Raw genomic sequence first — 26815 nt, 5'->3', positions numbered from 1 at the left:
TGTCACCCATTCAGCACGTTTGGGATGCTCTGGATTGACTTGTACGACAGCGTGTTCCAGTTCCCGCCAATATCCAGCAACTTCGCACAGCCATTGAAGAGGAGTGGGATAACATTCTATAGGCCACAATCAACAGCCTGATCAACTCTATGTAAGGAGATGTGTCGCGCTGCACGAGGTGGATGGTGGTCACACCAGAAACTGACTGGTTTTCTGATCCACACCCCTACCTTTTTTTAAAGGTATATGTGACCAACAGATGCATATCTGTATTCCCAGTCATGTGAAATCCATAGATTAGGGCCTAATGAATGTATTTCAATTGACTGATTTCCTTATATGAACTGTAACTAAAATCTTTAAAATGGTTGCATGTTGCATTTACATTTTGTTCAGTGTTCATCATATCAGTAAACAACAGACTATTAGCTTTATTATTAATCATATAACTATCTTGTAACCTTCTAGCCTTAAAGCCTGTCTTGAAGATGAATGGACGTTATTTATCACCATATTTTTTATACAGTGTGATACAGTAGTTCATTGTTTATGGGGTTTGTTGTTCCAGAGGAGATCCTTCAGACCCACATAGCCCATTGGTGGTCTCCAGATGGTCTCAGACTGGCCTATGCCACCATCAACGACACCCTGGTGCCCAAGATGGAGGTCCCTATTTTCACTGGTGCCCCGTATCCAATAGGGCTGGAGTACCATTACCCCAAGGTAAATCCCGCAGACAGCCTCTTGTCTATATTTTCTGTCCTCCTTGCCCTACACTGCCCTGACGTTTTTGGGTGAGTGGTATTGAATGAGTACCAATTGCTGTTGTGCAGATCGTCTCTGGTTCAAACCCAGGTCGGAACAGAAAAGGGATCAACTTTTCTACGGAGTTGTGTGGATCTGACAGTTGACTTCACACAGACAAAAAGGATCCATATAGATACCGTATAACCCACTGAATTATATGATTTCTGGCGTAACCTGTCTCTTCCCCTGCAGGCTGGGGAGGAAAACCCTGTAATACACCTATCTGTGGTGAGTTTGAACGGCCCCCTTCACACGGTGGAGATGAAGAAACCAGACGACCCCAGGATAGGGTGAGTGTCTCACTGACTGAATGACACAGTTACACGGTTCAAGATAATCTTTATTATCCCATCAACTAGATTCAGCCGCGGGACAGTTTTTTTCTTGAGCGGATGGTCAGGAGCTGGAACAAAATTCCAAATACTTTGTAGACTGCAAATTGACCGCAAGAAGCACAGAAATAACATTTGACTAAAACATAATAATTTCAAACCTTGCTTACATTTGTATATGATTACATATACAGTATCTCTCTATTATGCATGGTAATACCTTGGAACAGATTTCCCAAATTATAATCACTTGGAGATGATTTCCTGGTGTTTTTACAGTCTTTTATGTCCAACTATATATACACAGTACCAGTCAAACGTTTGGACACACCTACTCATACCAAGGGTTTTTCTTTATTTTCTACTATTTTCTACATTGTAGAATAATCGTGAAGACATCAAAACTATGAAATAACACATATGGAATCATGTAGTAACCCAAAAAGTGATAAACAAATCAAAATATATTTTATATTTGAGATTCTTCAAAGTAGCCACCATTTGCACACTCTTGGCATTCTCTCAACCAGCTTCATGAGGTAGTCACCTGGAATGCATTTCAATTAACAGGTGTACCTTGTTAAAAGTTATTTTCTGGAATTTCTTCCCTTCTTAATGCGTTTGAGCCAATCAGTTGTGTTGTGACAAGGTAAGAGTGGTATACAGAAGATAGCCCTATTTGGTAAAAGACCAAGTCCATATTATGGCAAGAACAGCTCAAATAAGCAACGAGAAACGACAGTCCATTATTACTTTAAGACAGGAAGGTCAGTCAATCAGGAAAATTTCAAGAACTTCAAGTGCAGATGCAAAAACCATCAAGCGCTATGATGAAACTTGCTCTCATGAGGACCGCCACAGGAAAGGAAGACCTAGAGTTACCTTTGCTGCAGAGGATAAATTCATTAGAGTTAACTGCACCAGCCAAATAAATGCTTCACAGAGTTCACATATCAGACACATAATGGACACCAATAATAAGAAGAGACTTGCTTGGTCCAAGAAACACGAGCAATGGACATTAGACCGTTGGAAATCTGTCCTTTGGTCTGATGAGTCCAAATTTGCAATTTTTGGTTCCAACCGCCATGTCTTTGTGAGACACAGAGTAGGCGAACGAATGATCTCCGCATATGTGGTTCACACATGGTGCTTTGCTGGTGACAGTGTCTGATTTATTTAGAATTCAATGCACACCTAACCAGCATGGCTACCACAGCATTCTGCAGCAATACGCCATCGCATCTGGTTTGCGCTTAGTGAGACTATCATTTGTCTTTCAACAGGACAATGACCCAAAACACACCTCCAGGGTGTGTAAGGGCTATTTGATCAAGAAGAGTGATGGAGTGCTGCATCAGATGGGGCAGCAGGTAGCCTAGTGGTTAGAGTGTTGGGCCAGTAACCAAAAGATTGGTTGATCGAATCCCCGAGCTGACAAGGTCAAAATCTGTCGTTCTGCCCCTGAACAAGGCAGTTAACCCACTGTTCCTAGGCTGTCATTGTAAATAAGAATTTGTTCTTAACTGACTTGCCTAGTTAAATAAAGGTTAAATAAATAAATAAAATAAAAAATAAAATAGATGACCTGGCCTCCACAATCACCCAACCTCAACCCAATTGAGATGGTTTGGAATGTGTTGGACTGCAGAGTGAAGGAAAAGCAGTGTGCTCAGCATATATGGGAACTCCTTCAAGACTGTTGGAAAAGCATTCCTCACAAAGCTGATTGAGAGAATGCAGATAGTGTGCAAAGCTGTCAACAAGTCAAAGGGTGGCTACTTTGAAGAATCTGAAATATAAAATCTATTTTGATTTGTTTAACACTTTTTTGGCTACTACATGATTCCATATGTGTTATTTTATAGTTTTGATGTCTTCACTATTATTCCACAATGTAGAAAATAGTAAAAATAAAGAAAAACCCTTGAATGAGTAGGTGTGTCCAAACTTTTGACTGGTACTGTATGTATGTATGTATGTATGTATGTATGTATGTATGTATGTATGTATGTATGTATGTATGTATGTATGTATGTATGTATGTATGTATGTATGTATGTATGTATGTATGTAAATAAATAAATAACTTGGAGGGGGGGGCATATAAAACCAACTGCTGGCCAAATTTGGACTATGGGTCACCAGTTGGGGAACCCTGCCACAGGGATGCAAACTTTTAGAGAAATATTCATCATGGAATAACATTGCATCATAATGTATACTGCATTAGCCATGGCAATTCTGAAACAATCGGAAATGAATTGATCTAAACTTGTAACTCATTCCATTGTGTTCTTTTTGTAGAATGGAATATTACATCACAATGGTTATGTGGGCCACCACCACCAAGCTGGCAGTCAACTGGCTGAACAGAGCCCAGAACAACTCCATACTGACACTGTGTGAGGCCACAACAGGAGTCTGCACTAAGGTGAAACACACGCACGCACACACGCACGCACGCTCACACGCACGCACGCACGCATGCATGCACACAGCGCCGCCCTCTTACACTGGCCCTAGCCCTTACTTGCTATCTCATACTTTTCTAGAAACATGAGGATGAAAGTGATAGCTGGCTACACAAACAGGTAAGTGATATGAACAGTAAAAGCATTTTATAACATTTATCACTCACCACACACATAAAAAAACAACCCATACATTACAGTCAAAACTTACAGAAGAAGGGGAGGCGGTAGGAGGGACAGAAGTGCACTTTACCGATTTATCTGTCTCATGTACTCAGACTCACTCCTCCTTTCTCTCCCTACTGTAGAACGAAGCGCCACTCTTCTCCCATGATGGATACAAGTTCTTCTTTACCAGAGCTATACCTCAGGGTGGGAGGGGCAAGTTCTTCCATATCTCCATGTCAACCTCCCAGGTAGAACAACACTGTCCTCCTTCCACTACCGTTCAAAAGTTTGGGGTCACTTGGAAACGTCCTTGTTTTTGAAAGAATAAAAAAAAAAAAGTCCATTAAAATAATATAAAATTGATCAGAAATACAGTGTAGACATTGGTAATGTTGTAAATGACTATTGTAGCTGGAAACGGCAGATTTTTTATGGAATATGTACATAGGCATACAGAGGCCCATTATCAGCAACCATCACTCCTGTGTTCCAATGGCACATTGTGTTAGCTAATCCAAGTTTATAATTTTAAAAGGCTAATTGCAATTATGTTAGCACAGCTGAAAACTGTTGTTCTGATTAAAGATGCAATAAAACTGGTCTTCTTTAGACTAGTTGAGTATCTGGAGCATCAGCATTTGTGTGTTCGATTACAGGCTCAAAATGGCTAGAAACAAAGACCTTTCTTCTTCGGTCTATTCTTGTTCTGAGAAATGAAGGCTATTCCATGTGAGACATTGCCAAGAAACTGAAGATCTCATACAACGCTGGGTACTACTCCCTTCAGAGTACAGCGCAAACTGGCTCTAACCAGAATAGAAACTTTGCAAGAGGACAAGTACATTAGAGTGTCTAGTTTGAGAAACAGACGCCTCACAAGTCCTCAACTGACAGCTTCATTAAATAGTACCTGCAAAACACCAGTCTCAACGCCAACAGTGAAGTTGCGACTCCGGGATGCTGGCCTTCTAGGCAGATTTGCAAAGAAAAAGCTGTATCTCAGACTGGCAAATAAAAATAAAATATTAAGGTGGGCAAAAGAACACAGACGTCTCTAGAAGGCCAAAGACCCCTCAGAAACACCAATACTCCTTAGCCGGCCCACAAGAATGGAATGGTCTACCGTATCAAAAGCTTTGGCCAAGTCTATAAAAATAGCAACACAACATTGCTTAGATTCAAGGGCATTGGTGACATCACTGAGGACCTTTAAGGTCGCAGTGACACATCCATAACCTGAGCGGAAACCAGATTGCATACCTGAGAGAATACTATTGACATCAAGAAAGCCAGTCAGTTGATTAGTGCCAATTCTTTCCAATACTTTTGATAAACAGGGCAAAATAGAAATAGGCCTATAACTGTTAGGATCAGCTTGATCTCCCCATTTAAATAAAGGACGAACCGTGGCTGCCTTCCAAGCAATGGGAACTTTCCCAGAGAGAAGAGGCAGGTTAAAATGGTCAGAGATTGGCTTGGTGATGATAGGGGCAACAACCTTAAAAAGGAAAGGGTCTAAACCATCTGACCCAGATGTTTTTTGGGGGGTCAAGTTTAAGGGGCTCGGACACAGTGAACGCCTGCAGCGAGAAACTTTGTAGCAGGGCAGGGGGAAAAGAGGGAGGAGCATCGGGGCTAATCGCATTGGAAGGGGTGGGAGATGAGGAAATGTTGGACGGGCAAGGAGGAATGGCTGAGTCAAATAGGAATCTTGACTTAATGAAAAGGTGACTAAAGTGCCCAGCCATGTGCTTCTTGTCAGTAACAACCACATCAACTTGAAGGGACAAGGTCAGCTGTGAGGAGGAGAGTTTATTCTTCAGATCTTTAACCATTTTCCAGAACTTCTTGGGGTTAGACCCACAGAGAGAGAACTGCTCCTTAAATTAACTAACTTTGGCCTTCCGCATAGCCTGAGTACACTTATTTCTCATTTTCCTGAACGAGAGCCAGTCAGCCTGAGTATGCGTGTGCCGAGCCTTTCGCCAAATGCAATTCTTGAGGTGGAGTAACTCTGCAAGATCACGGTTGAACCAGGGGCTGAACCTGTTTTTAATTCTCATTTTCTTTATGGGGTCGTGTTTGTTAAGCATACCACTAAAAATATAAAAAAGAAGGTCCAACCGTCTTCGACAGAGGGGATCAAGCTGATTCTGTACCAATTTACAGAGGCCAAGTCATGAAGGAAGGCTTGCTCATTAAAGTTTTTTGCCACTCGTCAATGACAAATCAGGAAAGTTCGTTTCACTGAGCAGCCATTACGAACACAGGCTGTGAAACAGTGATCACTAAGGTCATTACAGAAAACACCAGACTGATACCTATCGGGATTATTTGTGAGGATAACATCAAGGAGAGTAGCCTTTTCTGGGTGTTTGGAGTCATACCTTGTGGGATTTGTAATAATCTGAGAAAGATTTAGGGAGTCCCATTGCTTTAGGACTTGGTCGGGTGGTTTAACCTGTTATGGCTAGGGGGCAGTAGTTGCACGGCCGGATAAAAAACATACCCGATTTAATCTGGTTATTACTACTGCCCAGAAACTAGAATATGCATATAATTATTGGCTTTGGATAGAAAACACCCTAAAGTTTCTAAAACTGTTTGAATGGTGTCTTTGAGTATAACAGAATTCATATGGCAGGCAAAAACCTGAGAAGATTCCTTACAGGAAGTGGCCTGTCTGACCATTTCTTGGGCTTCTACACTCTCTTTATTGAAAACTGAGGATCTCTGCTGTAACGTGACACTTCCTACGGCTCCCATAGGCTCTCAGAAGGCGGCAAACTGGTGAATGATGCCTTTGGAGCCCCAGTAGCGCATTTGGATAGTGGTCGATCAGAGGACAATGAGACTGAGGCGCGTGCACGAGGCGACACCATGTTTTTATTTTTTCGTCTATGAACTGAAACAGGGTTTCCCGGTCGGAATATTATCGCTTTTTTACGAGAAAAATCGCATAAAAATTGATTTTAAACAGCGGTTGACATGCTTCGAAGTACGGTAATGGAATATTTAGAATTTATTTGTCACGAAACGCGTCGGGCGCATCACCCTTCGTCACCCTTCGGATAGTGTCTTGAACGCACGAACAAAACAGAGGATATTTGAACATAACTATGGATTATTTTGAACCAAACCAACATTTGTTATTGAAGTAGAAGTCCTGGGAGTGCATTCTGACGAAGAATAGCAAAGGTAATCAAATTTTTCTAATAGTAAATCGGAGTTTGGTGAGGGCCAAACTTGGTGGGGTTCAAAATAGCTAGCCATGATGGCTGGGCTATTTACTCAGAATATTGCAAAATGTGCTTTTGCCGAAAAGCTATTTTAAAATCGGACATAGCGATTGCATAAAGGAGTTCTGTATCTATAATTCTTAAAATAATTGTTATGTTTTTTGTGAACGTTTATCGTGAGTAATTTAGTAAATTCACCGGAAGTGTTCGGTGGGAATGCTAGTTCTGAACGTCACATGCTAATGTAAAAAGCTGGTTTTTGATATAAATATGAACTTGATTGAACAAAACATGCATGTATTGTATAACATAATGTCCTAGGGGTGTCATCTGAGGAAGATCATCAAAGGTTAGTGCTGCATTTAGCTGTGGTTTGGGTTTATGTGACATTATATGCTAGCTTGAAAAATGGGTGTCTGATTATTTCTGGCTGGGTACTCTGCCGACATAATCTAATGTTTTGCTTTCGTTGTAAAGCCTTTTTGAAATCAGACAGTGTGGTTAGATTAACGAGAGTCTTGTCTTTAAAATGGTGTAAAATAGTCATATGTTTGAGAAATTGAAGTAATAGCATTTCTAAGGTATTGCGCCCGGCCATCACAGGCTAGCTATTTTGACACCCACCAAGTGTGGTACTCACCAAACTCAGATTTACTATAAGAAAAATTGGATTACTTTTGCTGTTCTTCGTCAGAATGCACTCCCAGGACTTCTACTTCAATAACAAATGTTGGTTTGGTTCCAAATAATCCATAGTTATATCCAAATAGCGGCATTTTGTTTGTGCGTTCAAGACACTATCCGAAGGGTAAAGAAGGGTGACACGCCCGGCGCGTTTCGTGACAAAAAAAATCAAAATATTCCATTACCGTACTTGGAAGCATGTCAAACGCTGTTTAAAATAAATTTTAATGCGATTTTTCTCGTAAAAAAGCGATAATATTCCGACCGGGAGTCGTTGTTTTCGTTCAAAGAGAGAGAAAGTAAACATGGTGGAGTCTCGTGCACGAGCGCCCCAGTCTCATTGTTCTCAGATCGACCACTATCCAAATGCGCTGCTGTTTTTCAGCCATGGCCTGCAAAGTCATCATTCAACGTTCTGGCGCCTTCTGAGAGCCTATGGGAGCGTTAGAAAATGTCACGTTATGCCAGAGATCCCCTGTTTTGGATAGAGATGATCAAGAAGGCCAAGAAATAGTCAGAGAGAGCGCTTCCTGTTTGGAATCTTCTCAGGTTTTGGCCTGCCAAATGAGTTCTGTTATACTCACAGACACCATTCAAACAGTTTTAGAAACTTTAGGGTGTTTTCTATCCAAATCAAACAATTATATGCATATTCTAGTTACTGGGCAGGAGTAGTAACCAGATTAAATCGGGTACGTTTTTTATCCGGCCGTGCAAATACTGCCCCCTATCCCCAACAGGTTAACCACGTCTCAGTAATGACCAACACACCTGGATTGGAGCTGTGAACCCACACTTTCAATTGATCCATTTTAGGAAATAAGCTTCTAGTGTTAACGTGCAGAAACCCAGGCTTTTACGAGAGCAGCAATCAGTGAAGCTGATATCAGAGCACAAGTAAGAATTGGAGCTAGCAACAGTATATGGACCAGGGTGCACATGCACATTTCCCGATATCATCAACAGTAATACAATCAAGGCACGGCAGAGGACAGGCAGAGGACAGGGAGAGCTCTGCAGTGTTGATTTATAAGATTTCAATGTGCATTAGATGGCAACAAGATCATATTGTACAGCAATTTCATCAGGTAACATGAACACAAAGCCAGCGAGAGGTGGTTATGAGGCCAAAAGTCTGTGTAACCAATAGAGAGTCAGAGTCCCGAGTGTGGGAACAAACATAGTATATCCCACGGTTGGGTAAACAAGAAAGCTCAGTGTCAACAAAGCATACAGGATTCGTGAGGCAAATAGAAAAATGCACAAGAAAAAATATATAATGATTTGGGGCTAGCCATTGTAAGTTCAAAGTCACTCGCCCCAACAGTGCCTGTGTGCTGGAGGTGAACGAAAGCTCGGGAGAGAGGGGGGAGTGTGGTAGGGATACCTGTACTAGACAGGGAGAGACAAGACAGGGCAGACGGTGAACAGATCGCCAGGTGGAATCCCAGCAGCGGGCAACAGGAGTAGGTGTCACACCCACTTGGGAGAAGCTTTTATTTCTGAAGGCAGATTTCTTGTGGAAAATGCCAGTGGATGGTCTCTGAACAGCGGGAGAGAGCTTCAAAGGGCTCTGGATTTGGGTGGAGTAGCCTGTGAGATTCCTGCCATTTGTTGGGCTCAAAGGCTTCGACACCTCAGTGATAATTGAAGTTGTATCTGGTCTGTTTCAGTTCCAGGTTGGATGGTGTCCTCAGGTCTCTGCTGTTTGTTTGCCAGAGCCAACTGTAGCCAACTGTTCTTTAACCTGTAGTTGTCATGTTGACATGTATTGTTCCATTCCAGCCCAACACCAGCACAGACACTCTGCAGTCGCTGACATCAGGAGACTGGGATGTTACTCAGATACTAGCCTACAGCCAAGACAAGCAGCTCATGTAAGTCTCTCCACCCATACATTACAGTAACGTGACCAAATAGTACCATTATGATTCCTAAATACATATAATTTCTTATCACTTATAGTTGATCAAATGTTACCATGGAAACTTGACTTACCTTCTCTTGTTCAGGTAATAGTCATTGAACTCCAAACTGATCTTCATCACAATGTTTTACAGATACTTTTTGAGCACAGAGGATGATCCAAAACGACGACACCTCTACAGGTATAGTTAGAGAGTTTATTTTGTGAGAGATCACTCTGTAATTGTTTTTATCTAATAGGGTATAATCAATCAATCAATTAAATGTATTTATAAAGCCCTTTTTACATCAGCCGATGTCACAAAGTGCTATACCGGAAACCCAACATAAAACCCCAAACAGCAAGCAAAGCAGATGTAGAAGCACGGTGGCTAGGAAAAACTCCCTAGAAAGGCAGGAACCTAGGAAGAAACCTAGAGAGGAACCAGGCTCTGAGGGGTGTCCAGTCCTCTTCTGGCTGTGCTGGTGGAGATTATAACAGTACATGGCCAAGATGTTCATAGATGACCAGCAGGGTCAAATAACAATAATCACAGTGGTTGTAGAGGGTGCAACAGGTCAGCACCTCAGGAGTAAATGTCAGTTGGCTTTTCATAGCCGATCATTCAGAGTTAGAGGCAGCAGGTGCGGTAGAGAGAGCGAGTCGAAAACAGCAGGTCCGGGACAAGGTAGCGCGTCCGGTGAACAGGTCAGGGTTCCATAGCCGCGGCAGAACAGTTGAAACTGGAGCAGCAGCAGGTGGACTGGGGACAGCAAGAAGTCATCAGGCCAGGTAGTCCTGAGGCATGGTCTCAGGGAGGGAGGGAGGGAGGGAGGGAGGGAGGGAGGGAGGGAGAGGGAGAGGGAGAGGGAGGGAGGGAGAGGGAGAGAGAGAGAGAGAGAGAGAGAGAGAGAGAGAGAGAGAGAGAGAGAGAGAGAAGATTCTCACAGGACACCGGATAAGACAGGAGAAATACTCCAGATAATGCTAATAGCGTGGTTTACTGTATCTATCCTATATCAGTGCGGACACTAAAGGCCCGTTCAACCGCCGCTGTCTGTCATGTGAGTTCAAGTGTGGCTATGTGGACGGCTCCTTCAGCCACAACATGCAGTACTTCCTGCTCAACTGTAAAGGTGAGTGCTCCTGATCTTGAATCCTGAACACTAAGCAGCATATGTTGCACTTTCCTGAATCAGTAGATTTTTGTGATACATAAATACATTGAAGTCTTTGGCTATGCTGCAGAGGTTTTAGTGGGGTGTTTAGTGTCAAATATAAAAAATTAATAAAAAATATGACTCAAAATATTAAATTGAATTAGTGTTCAATGCTGTGGCAAAAGGTTGTATTGAATCTGAATGTGGTACACCACTAACCACTGTTTCTACTTGCCAATCAGATGTAGCTCAATGTGAACTGCCAGCCACAAAATGTGAACTGCCAGCCTGCATCCTACAGTGTTCCTGCTGTATCAAACTACAGTAGTTTGCTTCCTGTGTGTCAGACAGGTTCTGTCTGAAATGAGAGCAGGGCCCAGGGAGGGACAGATGAGGACGGGCTCAGCGCTGCATGGCTCTCTGAGAACGTTAGTCATCGCTCTCTCCTACTGGTGCAGTTGCCATGGCAGCTGATTTGTTTAGAGGGTCCGCTCTGGAGAGGAAAAAGGGCAACGGCCTTTTCATTAATTCGATCTTGTGAGTGGAGAGCAGCCCTGGTCTGTTCTGAGTAATAATAACAGCCTGGTATTCATTCAGCTGCTCCCCAAGGTGCTACAGACAGACAGTGGCTTCTCAGTAATGACACATGGCTGGCTGAGAGGGGTTATTTCTAGACTTGCATTACTAAAGATGGAAAGAGAGTGAGAGGCATTTTTTTCTCTGGTTTTTAAATACAGTGAAATGTGTATTTTGTTTGCTTCTCCATTTGAGGCCATTTATATGAACCTTCAAGTGTTTCTTCCTATAATAACCTCCACCTCTCTTTCTCTGCCCCCCCCATGTATCCCCATCCAGGCCCTGATGTACCCAGTGTTGCCATCTACAGCACAAAAGACAGACAGAGTGAGTGCTATGAAGCCTGACCCTGGCCTGTACCATAAAGGGCACTGAAGCTGAGGGGCATTTTATTCAGTATAGTGTCTTTATAATCACATCACAAAAAATTAAATGGGAAATGTGTTCGATGCTTCATGAAGCTGCCACTCAGACTATACTGTAAGTGAACAATGAGACTGTTTCTTCCATGTCACTGCAGAGGTCCTGGACCTGGAGACTAACGAGGGAGTGAATAACACGTACCACAACATGCAGATGCCCAAAGTGGAGTACGAGACCATCACCATAGACGATTACAGTAGGTATCCCTCCATGGTGCACCTATGCATAGGAAGCTAGACAATGCCCTTTTCAGCTGCATTCTTTATGATGACATTATATATGTCATCATATGGCCTCCCGAGTGGCGCAGTGGTCTAAGGCACTGCAGTGCTAGCTGTGTCGCTAGAGATTTTGGGTTCGCGACTGGGAGATTTTTCTTGTCTATATTGAAACATTCACAGTGTAGGTTGGAAAAGTATGTGAACCCCTAGGCTAACGACTTTTCCAAAAGCTAATTGGAGTCAGGAGTTACCTAACCTGGTGTCCAATCAATGAGACGAGATTTGAGATGTTGGTTAGAGCTGCCCTGCTTTAAAAAACACTCACAAAATTTGAATTTTCTATTCACAAGAAGCATTGCCTGATGTGAATCATGCCTCGAACAAAAGAGATCTCAGAAGAAATGTTTACTTGCATAAAGCTGGAAAGGGTTACAAAAGTATCTCTAAAAGCCTTGATGTTCATCAGTCCACGGTAAGACAAATTGTCTATAAAATGGAGAAAGATCAGCACTGTTGCTACTCTCCCTAGGAGTGGCGGTTCTACAAAGATGACTGCAAGAGCACAGCGCAGAATGCTCAATGAGGTTAAGAAGAATCCTAGAGTGTCAGCTAAAGACTTACAGAAATCTCTGGAACATGCTAACATCTCTGTTGATGAGTCTACGATACGTAAAACACTAAACAAGAATGGTGTTCATGGGAGGACACCACGGAAGAAGCCACTACTGTCCCAAAAAAACATTGCTGCACGTCTTAAGTTCGCGAAAGAGCACCTGGATGTTCCACAGAGCTACTGGCAAAATATTCTGTGGACAGATTCAACTAAAGTTGAGTTGTTTGGAAGGAACACACAACACTTTGTGTGGAGAAAAAAGGCACATCAACATCAAAACCTCATCCCAACTGTAAAGTATGGTGGAGGAAGCATCCTGGTTTGGGGCTGCTTTGTTGCCTCAGGGCCTGGAAAGCTTGCTATCATCGACGGAAAAATGAATTCCCAAGTTTATCAAGACATTTTGCAGGAAAATGTAAGACTCTCTGTCTGCCAATTGAAGCTCAACAGAAGTTGGGTGATGCAACAGGACAACAACCCAAAACACAGAAGTAAATCAACAAAAGAATGGAAGAAAATACGCCTTCTGGAGTGGCCCAGTCAGAGTCCTGAACTAAACCAAATTTGAGATGCTGTGGCAGGTAATTCCAAAGGGTTCACATACAATTTCTTGCCACTGTACTCTCACAGCAATCACACAAACCTTTCATTCACTCCTGAAATTGCCTCTGAAGATAGGCTAGCCAGCCGTGCCGATGGTTCCCATTGGGGATGAGAGTAGCATACTACAGTGATTTGAGAAGATTAGTAGAATGGTCCCACTTAAATTCTCTTTTCTAGATACTTTACTTAGGACAGCTAATCAGCCGTACCAATAATTGTCCGGGAGGTGAGCTTGTCACCTCTACCTTGTGTTGCTATTCAGAGTTCGAACCACTTTGGATGTGAGCTGCAGCTACACGCCTCTCTGGTCTGAAAGTTCATTTCTTTACCAATCCTTTATGCACTCTGGTCGAAAGGGGCGGTTCCGTCAGGCTGACACGCTCTCTGACCTCGCTCGGGGAGTGGCTACTTACTGTGCAAAGTTTATAGGAGACAAATGATCTCTTATGGCTCTTAAAATCACATTCTTATCTTAACTAAAATAATTTCATAGTTTTTCATATTTCATACACAACGTTAAGGATGGAGACTGTACATGTAGTGTTTATATAATCTTCAAGTTACAGTATTTCCTTTTTAACATTTTTAATGACATCACAAAATAACAACCCATATGACATTATTATTCTTTAGATCACCTCTGACCATTCACCACATTCTATGTTAGAAATATTGTTCCAGTATTCGCTTTAGAATGTTTTCGAGTTTCGGCGGGAAAACGTCACTGGAGACAAAGCACATTCCTTTGTGAATTTGGAGAGGGAGACCCTGGATCTCCTCTAATTTACAACAGGGTCCTCCATTGCCAAGCTGATCTGACCTATTTGAATCCTCACAGGACAGTCATGACACAGCATTCAGGATTAGACCCACCCTTTGTATAATGTCTTCATAAATGCTGATATGCACTACTGGGCTGCACTCTAACAATGGTATTAGTTATGAGATTTGATATGATAATTTAAGAAGAACATTTCATTTAGTCTTGTTTTTTGCAGCTCTGACGATGCAGATACTGAAGCCAGCTGGTTTCATAGACACAGCTCACTACCCCCTCCTGCTACTAGTGTAAGTATGGCAACAACTACCCCCGCATACACACAATACAGTTAATGTTATTCTAGATAAAAATATCATACAAACCCCAGTAGAGATTATATTAGAATTATAGCATATTCTGTTTTGACATTGGACTCATGACTTTGGACCATAACAGAGAGCTATAATGGATCATTGGTTCCACCTGTCCTCTGTTTCCCCCAGGGACGGAACGCCTGGCGGACAGATGGTGACAGAGCAGTTCCGTGTGGACTGGGCCACGGTGCTGGTGAGCAGTTATAGTACCATTGTGATCCGCTTTGACGGCCACGGGTCCGGGTTCCAGGGCACCAACCTCCTCCACCGCATCAGGAGGAAACTGGGCGTGATCGAGGAGAGGGACCAGATGGAGGCCCTCAGGTGAGAAGGAGGGAGAGACACACACCTGGAAACAGTATAATCTTCTTTGAGAATTCAAATAATTGCTCCCTCTTTATATGCTAAGACCATGTTACCAGATCTTACAGTTGCTATATGGAGGTACAGTTTAATTACAGTGGGAAAAACTATGATACAATTTTTCATTATAGTACTGGGTTGTTGTAAATCGAATAACAACAAAGCATTGATTGTTTATTCTTCTTTATTCTAGACTGATATCGAAAGAAATGTACATTGACAAAAGTCGAATTGGAGTATATGGAAAGGTAAGGAGAATCAATGCTTGAAGAAAAGAAGCTAGCTACTTATTCAAACCATGTAAAAATAAAAATAAAAATCTGTTCCCTTTACTCCTCTTCTTGTCAACTCAAGTACTGTATCTGAGCTGAAGAAAGAGTGGGCGAGGGTTTTATTCTGTCTGGAACATAGAGCAGAAGCTCACTCCCACATATCCAAACTCAGCAAAAAAAGAAACGTCCCTTTTTCAGGACCCTATCTTTCAAAGATAATTCGTAAAAATCCAAATGACTTCACAGATCTTCATTGTAAAGGTTTAAACACTGTTTTCCATGCTTGTTCAATGAACCATAAACAATTAATGAACATGCATCTGTGGAACGGTCGTTAACCTCTCTGGGCTAGGTGGAACGTTAGCGTCCCACTCTATTCAACAGCCAGTGGAATCGCGTGGCGCGAAATACAAATACCTCAAAAATGCTATAACTTCAATTTTTCAAACAAACATATGACTATTTTACACCATTTGAAAGATAAGACTCTCGTTAATCCAACCACACTGTCCGATTTCAAAAAGGCTTTACAGCGAAAGCAAAACATTAGATTATGTCAGGAGTCTTCCCTGTGGCTCAATTGGTAGAGCATGGTGTGTGCAGCGCCAGCATGGTGTGTGCAACGCCAGGGTTGTGGGTTCGATTCCCACGGGGGGCCAGTACAAAAAAAAAAAAATGCATAAAATGAAATGTATGAAATGTATGCATTCACTACTGTAAGTCGCTCTGGATAAGAGCGTCTGCTAAATGACTAAAAATGTAAAAATGAGAGTACCCAGGCAAAAATAATCACAGCCATTTTCAAAGCAAGCATATATGTCACAAAAACCCAAACCACAGCTAAATGCAGCACTAACCTTTGATTATCTTCATCAGATGACACTCCTAGGACATTATGTTATACAATACATGCATGTTTTGTTCAATCAAGTTCATATTTATATCAAAAACCAGCTTTTTACATTAGCAGGTGATGTTCAGACCTAGCATACCCACCGAAAACTTCTGGTGAATTTACTAAATTACTCATCATAAACGTTGACAAAATAGATAACAATTATTTTAAGAATTATAGATACAGAACTCCTTTATGCAACCGCTATGTCAGATTTTAAAATAGCTTTTCGGCGAAAGCACATTTTGCAATATTCTGAGTACATAGCTCAGCCATCACAGGCTAGCTATTCAGACACCCGCCAACGTCGGGGCAACCCTAAACTCAGAATTACTATTAGAAAGATTGGATTACCTATGCTGTTCTTCGTCAGAATGCACTCCCAGGACTTCTACTTCAACAACAAATGTTGTTTTGGTTCCAAATAATACATAGTTATATCCAAATACCTCCGTTTTGTTCGTGCGTTCAGGTCACTATCCAAAGGGTAACACGCGAGCGCATTTCGTGACAAAAAATTCAAAATATTCCATTACCGTACTTAGAAGCATGTCAAACGCTGTTTAAAATCAATTTTATGCTATTTTTCTCGTAAAATAGCGATAATATTCCAACCGGACAACGTTCTATTCATTCAAAGAGGGAAAGAAAAAAATGGTGAGGTCTTGTGAAAGCGCATCTCCAGTCTCTCTGTCCCCAGGCAGACCACTGACAAACTCTGCTCCTGTTATCTGCCCAGAGACAGGAGACGCGTCAATCTGCTTTCTGAAGGCTTTAGAGAGCCAATGGAAGCCTTAGAAAGTGTCACGTAACAGCTCAGATGCTGTAATTTCGATAGAGATGCAACAGAAGGATTACAAATTGTCAGATAGGCCACTTTCTGCATGGAATCTTTTCAGGTTTTTGCCTGCCATATAAGTTCTGTTATACTCACAGATACCATTCAAACAGTTTTAGAAACTTTAGAATAATATGTATATTCTCATTTCTGGGCAAGAGTAGTAACCAGTTTAAATCGGGTACGTTTTTTATCCGGACGTGAAAATACTGCCCCCTAGCCCAGACAGGTTAAGACACTAACCGCTTACAGACGGTAGGCAATTAAGGTCACATTTATGAAAACTTAGGACACTAAAGAGGCCTTTCTTCTGACTCTGAAAAATACCAAAAGAAAGATGCCCAGGGTCCCTGCTCATCTGCGTGATCGTGCCTTAGGCATGCTGCAAGGAGGCATGAGGACTGCAGATGTGGCCAGAGCAATAAATTGCAATGTCTGTACTGTGAGACGCCTAAGACAGTGCTACAGGGAGACAGACAGCTGATCGTCCTCGCAGTGGCAGACCCCGTGTAACAACACCTGCACAGGATTGGTACATCCGAACATCACACCTGTGGGACAGGTACAGGATTGCAACAACAACTGCCCGAGTTACACCAGGAACGCACAATCCCTCCATCAGTGCTCAGACTGACTGCAATAGGCTGAGAGAGGCTGGACTGAGGGCTTGTAGGCCTGTTGTAAGGCAGGTCCCCACCAGACATCACCGTCAACAACGTCGCCTATGGGCACAAACCCACCGTCGCTGGACCAGACAGGACTGGCAAAAAGTGCTCTTCACTGACGAGTCACTGTTTTGTCTCACCAGGGGTGATGGTCAGATTCGCGTTTATCGTCAAAGGAATGAGCGTTACACTGAGGCCTGTACTCTGGAGCGGGATTGATTTGGAGGTGGAGGGTCTGTCATGGTCTGGGGCGGTGTGTCACAGCATCATTGGACTGAGTTTGTTGTCATTGCTGGCAATCTCAACGCTGTGCGTTACAGGGAAGACATCCTCCTCCCTCATGTGGTACACTTCCTGCAGGCTCATCCTGACATGACCCTCCAGCATGACAATGCCACCAGCCATACTGCTCGTTCTGTGCATGATTTCCTGCAAGACAGGAATGTCAGTGTTCTGCCATGGCAAGCGAAGAGCCCGGATCTCAATCCCATTGAGCACGTCTGGGACCTGTTGGATCGGAGGGTGAGGGCTAGGGCCATTCCCCCCAGAAATATCCGGGAACTTGCAGGTACCTTGGTGGAAGAACAGCAAGAACTGGCAAATCTGGTGCAGTCCATGAGGAGGAGATGCACTGCGGTACTTAATGCAGCTGGTGGCCACACCAGATACTGACTGTTACTTTTGATTTTTTGGCCCCCCCTTTGTTCAGGGACACATTATTCAATTTCTGTTAGTCACATGTCTGTGGATCTTGTTCAATGTATGTCTCTTTTGTTGAATCTTATGTTCATACAAATATTTACACGTTAAGTTTGCTGAAAATCAACGCAGTTGACAGTGAGAGGACGTTTCTTTTTTTGCTGAGTTTAGATATGATGGGGTGAGCTTCTGCTCTATGTTGCACTATAAAAGGAATAGAGTGCCATTTTGGATTCATAACTAGAGAGCAACTACACACTACGGCCCAGTAACAACATAAATATTTCAATCAGTTTTCAGTTTGGCACTCAGTCCTCATTTGTCTATAGAAAGTTAGAATTTGTATGCAGTTTGTCTTTGGAGTGGTGTATGTGAAGGCTCTAGCCTTGATATGTCAACAATGTATTTCTATACTGTTTGTTCAAGAAATACGATACTATTAAGTGTCCCTCACTAACTGTACCTTATCTGTCGATATAGGTTTATGGAGGATATTTAGCCACCCTGCTTTTAAGTGCTGAAGACTCCCTGCTTAAATGTGGAGCAGCCGTCTCGCCCATCACAGATTTCAAGTTATATGGTATAACGTAATGATTTGCTTTTGCAACATCATTTCTTGCTGCATGAATCATTTCTCACTACAAACAATGTATTATAGTTTGAACAGTGCCTTATAACATGCTATTATGTGTTCCTTCTTTATATACCAGCTTCAGCATTTTCAGAGAGATACCTTGGATCACCAAAGACAGACTCTCGAGTATACTCGGTAAAGATTCATCACTTCGTACACTTTATCCGCTAGTCAGACAAGATGTGGAATAATTTGTATTTCATGCTGCTGTTCGCTGTCCTCATTCCTTCAGGTGGCAAGTTTAGCACACCGGGCAGCTCACCTAATGGACAGGAAGTACATGATCATCCATCCAACTGCTGATGGTAGTCATTACTATCAATAAGTTAGCCTTTCCTAGATCTATTGGTTTGTGCTGTCTTGCCAACTCCTATTTGGGCATTGGCTTAGTGTCAAAGCAGTCTTATTAACTTTGAGGCTGAATGTTGAAGTACTGTGACTGAATATACGCCTCTTTCATGTCATGTTACCCTCTCTCCTTCCCTAAAGAGAAAGTCCATTTCCAGCACTCTGCAAAATTCATCAACCATTTAATCAATGAGAAGGCAAATTACTCTCTACAGGTAAGCTTAACATCTTGACACTTTAGCTTGACAACATGTTTAGGACATTGTTATGAAGGCGTTATGAGCAGTGTGTCAAATATTGTTACCTACCTACGTCTTTTATTTTGTAATGTCTCTGTACTGTAGATCTACCCAGATGAGGGACACTTCCTACATAGCGATGGCACACGGCAACACCTGAGCCAATCACTGGTTAACTTCTTTGAGGAGTGTTTCCGACTGCCGGACTTACCAAGCGAGGACAAGAAGGACAAGGAGGATGAGGGAGATGTTTAAACCAGCTGACATGTGGTTAACACTCAGCTACCACAGCACAATATGCAACAAATCCTTCTCAACTCATTACCCCCACCCATAGCGTGGCCCAGATCTGTTTGTGCCGTCTTGCCAACTCTGATGGTCAGCTGTGACAATGCTTATTTATAGTTGGCATTGGCAAGCCAGATCTAGGACCAGGCCAACCTACTCCAGCCTCTGTATAATTTGGGCTCCTCTTTAGAGCACAGTACCTGCATGTACCAAGGACCTCACACCTCGCTCTTCATTTTTATTCTTCATCACTTTTGGTTGGCTGACAACTGGACTGGCCAGCAAGACATCTCCATCATGGATGTTGTTGACTTTGGTTAAAAAAAATATATAATCTTAGCAGTGAAGAAGTAATTTTTTGGGGACCAAATAATCTGGTCACTGAAGAACCCTCTAGTAACCCCCTTGTGGACAGCTAAAGTAGTGAACCACCACTCCAACTGGCATCCATTGAGGGATGCATTTCCTCTCCCACCACACACACACAAGTAAATCTATAGTGGGCTACGAACATCAAGGGTCATTTTCATTGCAGTAAACATGGAAGAGTTACCTGTTGTTGACTTCACCATCCACCAGAGAGTTTGTGTCCATGATTCTGATGTTAGAACAGCAGCACACAGAACAATTTATTTGAATTGCTGTTTGTAATGTTGAATATGTCTTTCAGTAAGTAATGTGGCTTTGAGTTAATGTATGGTGGTCACATCGGTCCATGATGTCCTTTCCAAATGAGTGAGGGTACAATGTTATGATCCCAAAGTTAAAGTAATACATTTTTTCCACTCCTATCATTTGGAGTGGCGCTCTAAGTGTTATGGAAGGGTACAATTCAATCCGTAGCGCTGAAGATATGTGCTATAGTGCAATTGAAATGTAAAGGTAACTTCTGAATGTGGGAACATTGCTTTAAAATTCCTATCGCGCTGAAGTGCAGGTTCTTCAGTGCTACTGATTGAATCGAGCGCTTAGTCACTGTGCCTTACTACTGGGGGTAAACATATTCATGTCAACGACTTACACTTTTGTAACATTGGACATAATTTACTTGAGTTGAATCATTGCTCAGACCAGTCCATATGGTTGAAAATGTAATGCGATTTTATAACTCCCATTATAAAAGTGTACTATTATTCTTGTATAATAGACAAACCTGAGTTCTGGCTGTTGTAACTATCTCAAAAGGTTCATGAGGCATATTCAGTGTACGTTTTAGAATGTGTTTTTTTTGGTGAGTTAATGTTTGGTTCTATGTCAGCTCATTTAAATGAAGTGTTCAGTGGCTTGACCGTCTGTCCCCATGACCTCACTTCTGTTAGTAGTCAGTGAAAGTTGTCAGCTGTTTTACAAAATGTTGAAAAGTCTAACTAGAACTGTGTGTGTGACTTGTACATAAAGCATTTTCAAATTTACTTGAGTACATTTTCTTCTTGGTGGCTTTGTTTTCATTGGACACTGTCCTTTAGTGTTAGTGTGACACTACAGAGCTAAAGAAGGAAGTTTACCATAACTGATGTTGCTTGTGTGTGGTAGGAGTTGAGGTAGACATTAGGGCATGATAGTTATAGAATAATACTATTTAGCAGGAACTAACCAGGGACGGTAGTGCAGTAGATTCTAAAAACACCAGCCATATCCTTTTAGCCATTGATAAGATTTATTTCCAGTGTTTAGGAGCCCATGCCCCTCCACTCAAAGAGAGAACATGCCATAATGATACAAACGGTCCAGCAGCTCAATGAAGCCTTTTCACATGCAGGGAGAAATCTCTCATCACTCCCCAGAGAACCACTGGACTATCACCAGTCTGTAATCTAACACCCACCCTACCATCAGCAACATCTCAATACTGTACTTTTTACTTAGAAAAAAAATCTGGACATTTGATGGAAATGAAACAAAAAGGCAGCTAAAACATGGCATTTATATACACATGGTACTTATTTTATACAGAAATATTTTAAATTCAAGTTCTGTTAATGCAAAAAAAGGAAATGAAAAAACAAAAATATAAAAAAGGTGAAGACCAAAGTGGAATGCCTAGGGAATGGAAGCTCGGCGTTCCTCTGTTTAAGATAGAACCTGTAGAACGACAGTGTGTCCACGATAATGTCATTCACAGTAAAATCTTTATGCATCTCAACAAAGACAATTTGGCACCCTTTACATTTCATTGAGGCACTTCCTATTGCGAAAGAAACATGATTTCTGATTTGATTATTCATATTCTTCTCCCTCTTGAACCCCCCCATCTGATGCCCTTAATTGACCAAAGCATGAAACCACAAGTACACAGCATATTGAATTAGAGGGAAGTAGTTGTTCACTGCTTTTTTCTTAAAAGGGTGGAATAAAAACCGTTTTTTTTTTGTATTTTCATGACGTCGTTAGTCCAGTGTCTTGTCACAATGCACCTTGAAAGAGGTCAATCGACGGCGGTCACAGAGCACATATGGCAGTCCAAAACACAAGCTATCCCGAAAATAAAAACACTTCAAGTAGAGAGAGAGGAAGGGAGATCTGTACAATTTAAAATGTGAACAAGCGACTAAAGCTTTAGTCAGTATTACAGCAAGCATGTCATACATTCTTAAAATTTGGTTACTGTAAGACTCACTTTTAACCAACCGAGACCCTCATACAACAAAAATAGTTCCTCTGCAATACTTAAAAAAAAACATTTTTTCACTACTGTAGCCTACCTCCTACAAGTCAGTTACTGTATTTTCACAATCTTTAACTTGAAACACCAGCCATGTTTACACTTCCTTACACCAATCAACTTTCTGACTCATCAGTTCATCCACGAGCAAGAGGCCCTCGAGTTGCAATCTTCAGCATAACAGGGATTTCTGTTAGGAGTGAGGATTTCTCTACCCCAACGCCCATCCCAAAGTCTGTCATTTGTCATGAAAAAGGAGAAAATGTATCAACATGAATTGAATGTTTTGTTCCATGCCTTGTGTCAGTCAGATAAACCACCCCTGTGCAGTAACCCTTATTATTTTAAGCGTACAAACACAAACCACCAAACAGACTGAGTAAACACTAACGTCACTTCACAGTACCTGTACATGCTCACTGGCCATTTACAAACATCACTCACATCCACTTACAGACTCTCAAACACATACACATCTCACAGACAGAAAGACAGACAGACACACTCCTAGCCAGACAGACACCACCTCTCACAGGTACTGGTAGAAGCGAGACTGGACCACCTGAGCACCAGAGAGTTTGTGTGGGTGTGCGGTGGCCGACAGATTCAGGCTTTTACTATGGGGACCTGCGTCTCCGTTCAGCAGCTCAGCTGGAGTTGGGCGTTGTGAGAGGGGGTCTGAGAGGGACGACGACAGGGCCTCCTGGGCCTGGTGGTTGGGGTTCTGGGGGTCGGGGTTGCGTAAGAGGAGCAGTGCCCCCTGGTGTTCAGAGAAGTCCAGGCTTACCTCGGGGTTGGAGGTGCGGTGGCGCTCACGGGCAATCCATTCCCGGATAGAGAAGTCCTGGGAAGAACACTTGGGCTTCAGCCGGTCCACGGCCGACAGCTCTGCCCGCGAGCCCCCACCCATCCCCCCCTGCCAGTCCCCCATCACAGACAGCTCAGCAAAGTCCCTCTGGCCTCCCATGGTGTGTCTGCGTCTGATGTTCTTCTTCTTGTCCCTGCGTCCCTCTGGAGAGCGGCTCTGCTGGGTGCCCACCCCGAACATGTCGTCTACGGACGTCCGCAGACGGAACTTCAGCCGGTCTGTGATCTTGAGACGCCATGCAGGCTCAATCCCCTTCTCTGACTCGCTGCGGGAGGAGGAGCTAAGGCTGCTGGTGGAACGCCCCTTAACCACCCCCAGAACGCGAGACAGCCTATTGGAATCCTTGTCGCTCTGCCCTCCGTCCAACGAGGAATCGCTGTCAGCCTTCTGACGCGCTGCAGATTTCTTCCTGGAGAGAGTATCACACTCGATGAGTCTGTGGGAGGAGAGGGGCCTGGGCGCATCCGGCACATCTGATTGGCAGATATCTTTCCCCGGCCGGGTCTCCTTCATGCTCCCAATAAACACCGATAGGTCGCTCTCGCTGTCCGTCTCCATGGGCCGGCCCTCACTAATCAGCTCACTACGCTCATCATCAGCGTCATCTCCTCCCCTGCTCTCGGCCACCGAGTGTACCTCTGGACTGAGCGTGCTCAGCTCGGCCCCGGTGAGGAAGGTCATGGAGGAGGTGGTGGAGTAGTCTGAGGTGATGGAGCTGACCTCGGCCCCCAGGCCACTGGCCCCAGTTTCTGGTCCCAGGGCACCTGTCCTGCCATGCCTTACCCTGGGTCCCGTCACAGACGCCTGAGAGCTGGTGCTGTTCATGGTGCCCAGGTCTGAGACCTCATCGTAGTTGGAGGGTGGGTCCGACAGAGATGACTGGTGGACCACCTGCCTGCGGTGGCCGAGGCGGGGGGAGCGTGTGGAGGAGGAGGTACGGAGGCTGAGGGAGGGGGTGTGTTTGGGAGAGGGGGATGGAGAGGGCTGAGACATGAGGCCGTCTGAACGGGACTCTTTCCCATTGGTTTGGACCCTGTCCCCTGGCTGTTCCCCTCTCTCGCTGGCCTCCCTCTCCACATCCGTCTGGCTGTCTGGGGACCAGGCTGGGTGGAGGTCCTGGTGGCTCAGGCTCTGTTGTTCTGGCTGCTCCTTCTTAGCAAACACAGCGTCCAGGTCGTCGTCAGAGCTGCTGGGCTGAGCCTTGTCCTTGGGCTTCTTACGCTTGCGGCTGACAAAGAAGGAGGAGCGAAGCATCTCCCTGCTACACTGGTCCTTCCCAGAGCCCCACAAGCCCTGCTGGGACAAAACACCAGGACGTCAGTCACACACACCAATCACTAATGTCTACTTTTAAAAAATCCACCTTTCCAGAAACAAGTCTCTCACCGTTGCCGCTTGTTATAGACCCCCCTCAGCCCCCAGCTGTGCCCTGGACACCATATGTGAATTGACTGCCCCCTATCTATCTTTAGAGTTCGTACTGTTAGGTGACCTAAACTGGGACATGCTTAACACCCCGGCCGTCCTACAATCTAAGGTAGATGCCCTCAATCTCACACAAATTATTAAGTAACCTAACAGGTACAACCCTAAATCCATAACCATGGGCTCCCTCTTAGATATCATCCTGACCAACTTGCCCTCCAAATACACCTCTGCTGTCTTCAACCAGGATCTCAGTGATCACTGCCTCATTGGCTGCGTGCGTGATGGGTCTGCGGTCAAAGGACCACCCCTCGTCACTGTCAAACACTCCCTAAAACACTTCAGCGAGCAGGCCTTTCTAATCAAGCTGGCCCGGGTATCCTGGAAGGATACTGACCTCATCCCGTCAGTAGAGGATGCCTGGTTGCTCTTTAAAAGTGCTTTCCTCGCATCTTAAATAACCATGCCCCATTAAAAAAATGCAGAACTAAGAACAGATATAGTCCTTGGTTCACAGACTTGACCAGCACAAAAAGATCCTGTGGAGTTCTGCATTAGCATCGAATAGCCCCCGCGATATGCAACTTTTCAGGGAAGTCAGGAACCAATATACACAGTCAGTAAGGAAAGCTAAAGCCAGCTTTTTCAAACAGAAATGTTCATCCTGCAGCACTAATTCCAAAAAGTTTTGGGACACTAAAGTCCATGGAGAATAAGAGCACCTCCTCCCAGCTGCCCACTGAACTGAGGCTAGGAAACACGGTCACCACCGATAAATCTATGATAATCGATCATTTCAATAAGCATTTTTCTACGGCTGGCAAAGCTTTCCACCTGGCTATCCCTACCCCAGCCAACAGCTCAGCACCCCCTGCAGCAACTTGCCCAAAATAGCCTCCAACACTCTACTCAGCAAACTGGATGTAGTTTATCACAGTGCCATCCGTTTTGTCACCAAAGCCCCATATACTACCCACCACTGCGACCTGTATGCTCTCGTTGGCTGGGCCTCGCATCATATTCGTCGCCAAACCCACTGGCTCCAGGTCATCTATAAGTCTTTGTTAGGTAAAGCCCCGCCTTATCTCAGCTCACTGGTCACCATAGCAACACCCACCCGTAGCACGAGCTCCAGCAGGTATATTTCACTGGTCATCCACAAAGCCAACACTTCCTTTGGCCGCCTTTCCTTCCAGTTCTCTGCTGCCAATGACTGGAACGAATTGCAAAAATCACTGAAGCTGGAGTCTTATATCTCCTTCTCTAACTTTATGCATTAGCTGTCAGAGCAGCTTACCGATCACTGTCCCTGTACACAGCCAATCTGTAAATAGCCCACCCAACTACCTCATCTCCATATTGTTATTTATCCTCTTGCTCTTTTGCACCCCAGTATCTCGACTTGCACATCCATCACTGCAGTGTTAATGCTAAATTGTAATTATTTCACCTCTATGGCCTATTTTTTGCCTTACCTCCCTACTGTTCTACATTTGAACACACTGTACATAGATATTTCTATTGTGTTATTGACTGTATGTTTGTTTATGTGTAACTCTGTGTTGTTGTTTTTGTCACACTGCTTTGCTTGATCTTGGCCAGGTCGCAGTTGTAAATGAGAGCTTGTTCTCAACTGGCCTACCTGGTTAAATAAATTCAAATTCTGCTCTGAAACTGAATGGTCAATTGCTAATCAATCTGGATAAGAACATCTGCTAAACGGCAAAAAAGAAAATAGGAGGTAAAAGATGGACAGAAAACTTGGTGCCACTTACCTTTGATTTGGAGGAGTCACTGCATGCTGAATCTGGGAGAGGAGAAGGCATGAGAAACCATCTTTAAAGCATTTACAATCTGCTGAACAACACAATTATCAAGTCAGGGAGAGAGGACAGACTGTAGGGAGAGAGGACAGACTGTAGGGAGAGAGGACAGACTGTAGGGAGAGAGGACAGACTGTAGGGAGAGAGGACAGACTGTAGGGAGAGAGGACAGACTGTAGGGAGAGAGGACAGACTGTAGGGAGATCACAGGGTAGAGTGAAGAGACCGACAGAAACCTGCACTGTGAGGGGCAGGAGATTCAACAGAGGGGATTTGTAGCTCACAAAGATGAAGGAAGGAAACAGAAGAAAGACACTGTCCATGAGAGTGGAGGATGAGAGGAGGTGGCCAGGAATGGAGGGATGACAGGAACAACATGAAACCCGGCAGTGTGCATTAGGACAGGAAGCAGCTCATGCTCATAACAGGACGTACCCAAAGGGACTACATCAACAC

The 26815-nt window shown here is 43.6% G+C and overlaps 2 protein-coding genes across 8 annotated transcripts in view; one reads left to right on the top strand and one right to left on the bottom strand.

The window, feature by feature from the left end:
- The window catches only part of LOC106569194 (dipeptidyl aminopeptidase-like protein 6), a 172908-nt gene extending 151915 nt beyond the window's left edge, over window positions 1-20993 (top strand). For 3 of the 4 annotated variants that reach the window (XM_014140303.2, XM_014140301.2, XM_014140304.2), the window contains 18 exons: window positions 569-723; window positions 1000-1097; window positions 3447-3573; window positions 3695-3733; window positions 3922-4029; window positions 9490-9581; window positions 9765-9812; window positions 10634-10746; window positions 11626-11673; window positions 11867-11965; window positions 14205-14274; window positions 14470-14664; window positions 14897-14951; window positions 18553-18652; window positions 18783-18841; window positions 18939-19011; window positions 19196-19269; window positions 19399-20993. In XM_014140303.2, the coding sequence (XP_013995778.2) occupies window positions 569-723; window positions 1000-1097; window positions 3447-3573; window positions 3695-3733; window positions 3922-4029; window positions 9490-9581; window positions 9765-9812; window positions 10634-10746; window positions 11626-11673; window positions 11867-11965; window positions 14205-14274; window positions 14470-14664; window positions 14897-14951; window positions 18553-18652; window positions 18783-18841; window positions 18939-19011; window positions 19196-19269; window positions 19399-19548 (1703 nt within the window). In that variant the 3' untranslated portion in view covers window positions 19549-20993. The remainder of the gene's footprint in view (window positions 1-568; window positions 724-999; window positions 1098-3446; window positions 3574-3694; window positions 3734-3921; window positions 4030-9489; window positions 9582-9764; window positions 9813-10633; window positions 10747-11625; window positions 11674-11866; window positions 11966-14204; window positions 14275-14469; window positions 14665-14896; window positions 14952-18552; window positions 18653-18782; window positions 18842-18938; window positions 19012-19195; window positions 19270-19398) is intronic. The other variant, XM_014140305.2, reaches the window with a different exon arrangement.
- Window positions 20994-21219: 226 nt separating this feature from the next.
- Window positions 21220-26815, bottom strand: part of LOC106569193 (rho GTPase-activating protein 21) — a 78769-nt gene continuing 73173 nt past the window's right edge. For 3 of the 4 annotated variants that reach the window (XM_045694144.1, XM_045694145.1, XM_014140299.2), the window contains 2 exons: window positions 26312-26343; window positions 21220-24407 (listed from right to left, as the gene is read on the bottom strand). In XM_045694144.1, the coding sequence (XP_045550100.1) occupies window positions 22773-24407; window positions 26312-26343 (1667 nt within the window). In that variant the 3' untranslated portion in view covers window positions 21220-22772. The remainder of the gene's footprint in view (window positions 24408-26311; window positions 26344-26815) is intronic. The other variant, XM_045694146.1, reaches the window with a different exon arrangement.

Source organism: Salmo salar, chromosome ssa14 (genome assembly GCF_905237065.1).
Source record: "Salmo salar chromosome ssa14, Ssal_v3.1, whole genome shotgun sequence".
Lineage (NCBI taxonomy): Eukaryota > Metazoa > Chordata > Actinopteri > Salmoniformes > Salmonidae > Salmo > Salmo salar.
Note: the sequence above shows the minus strand (reverse complement) of the source record. Positions and strands in the feature narration are given on the sequence as shown.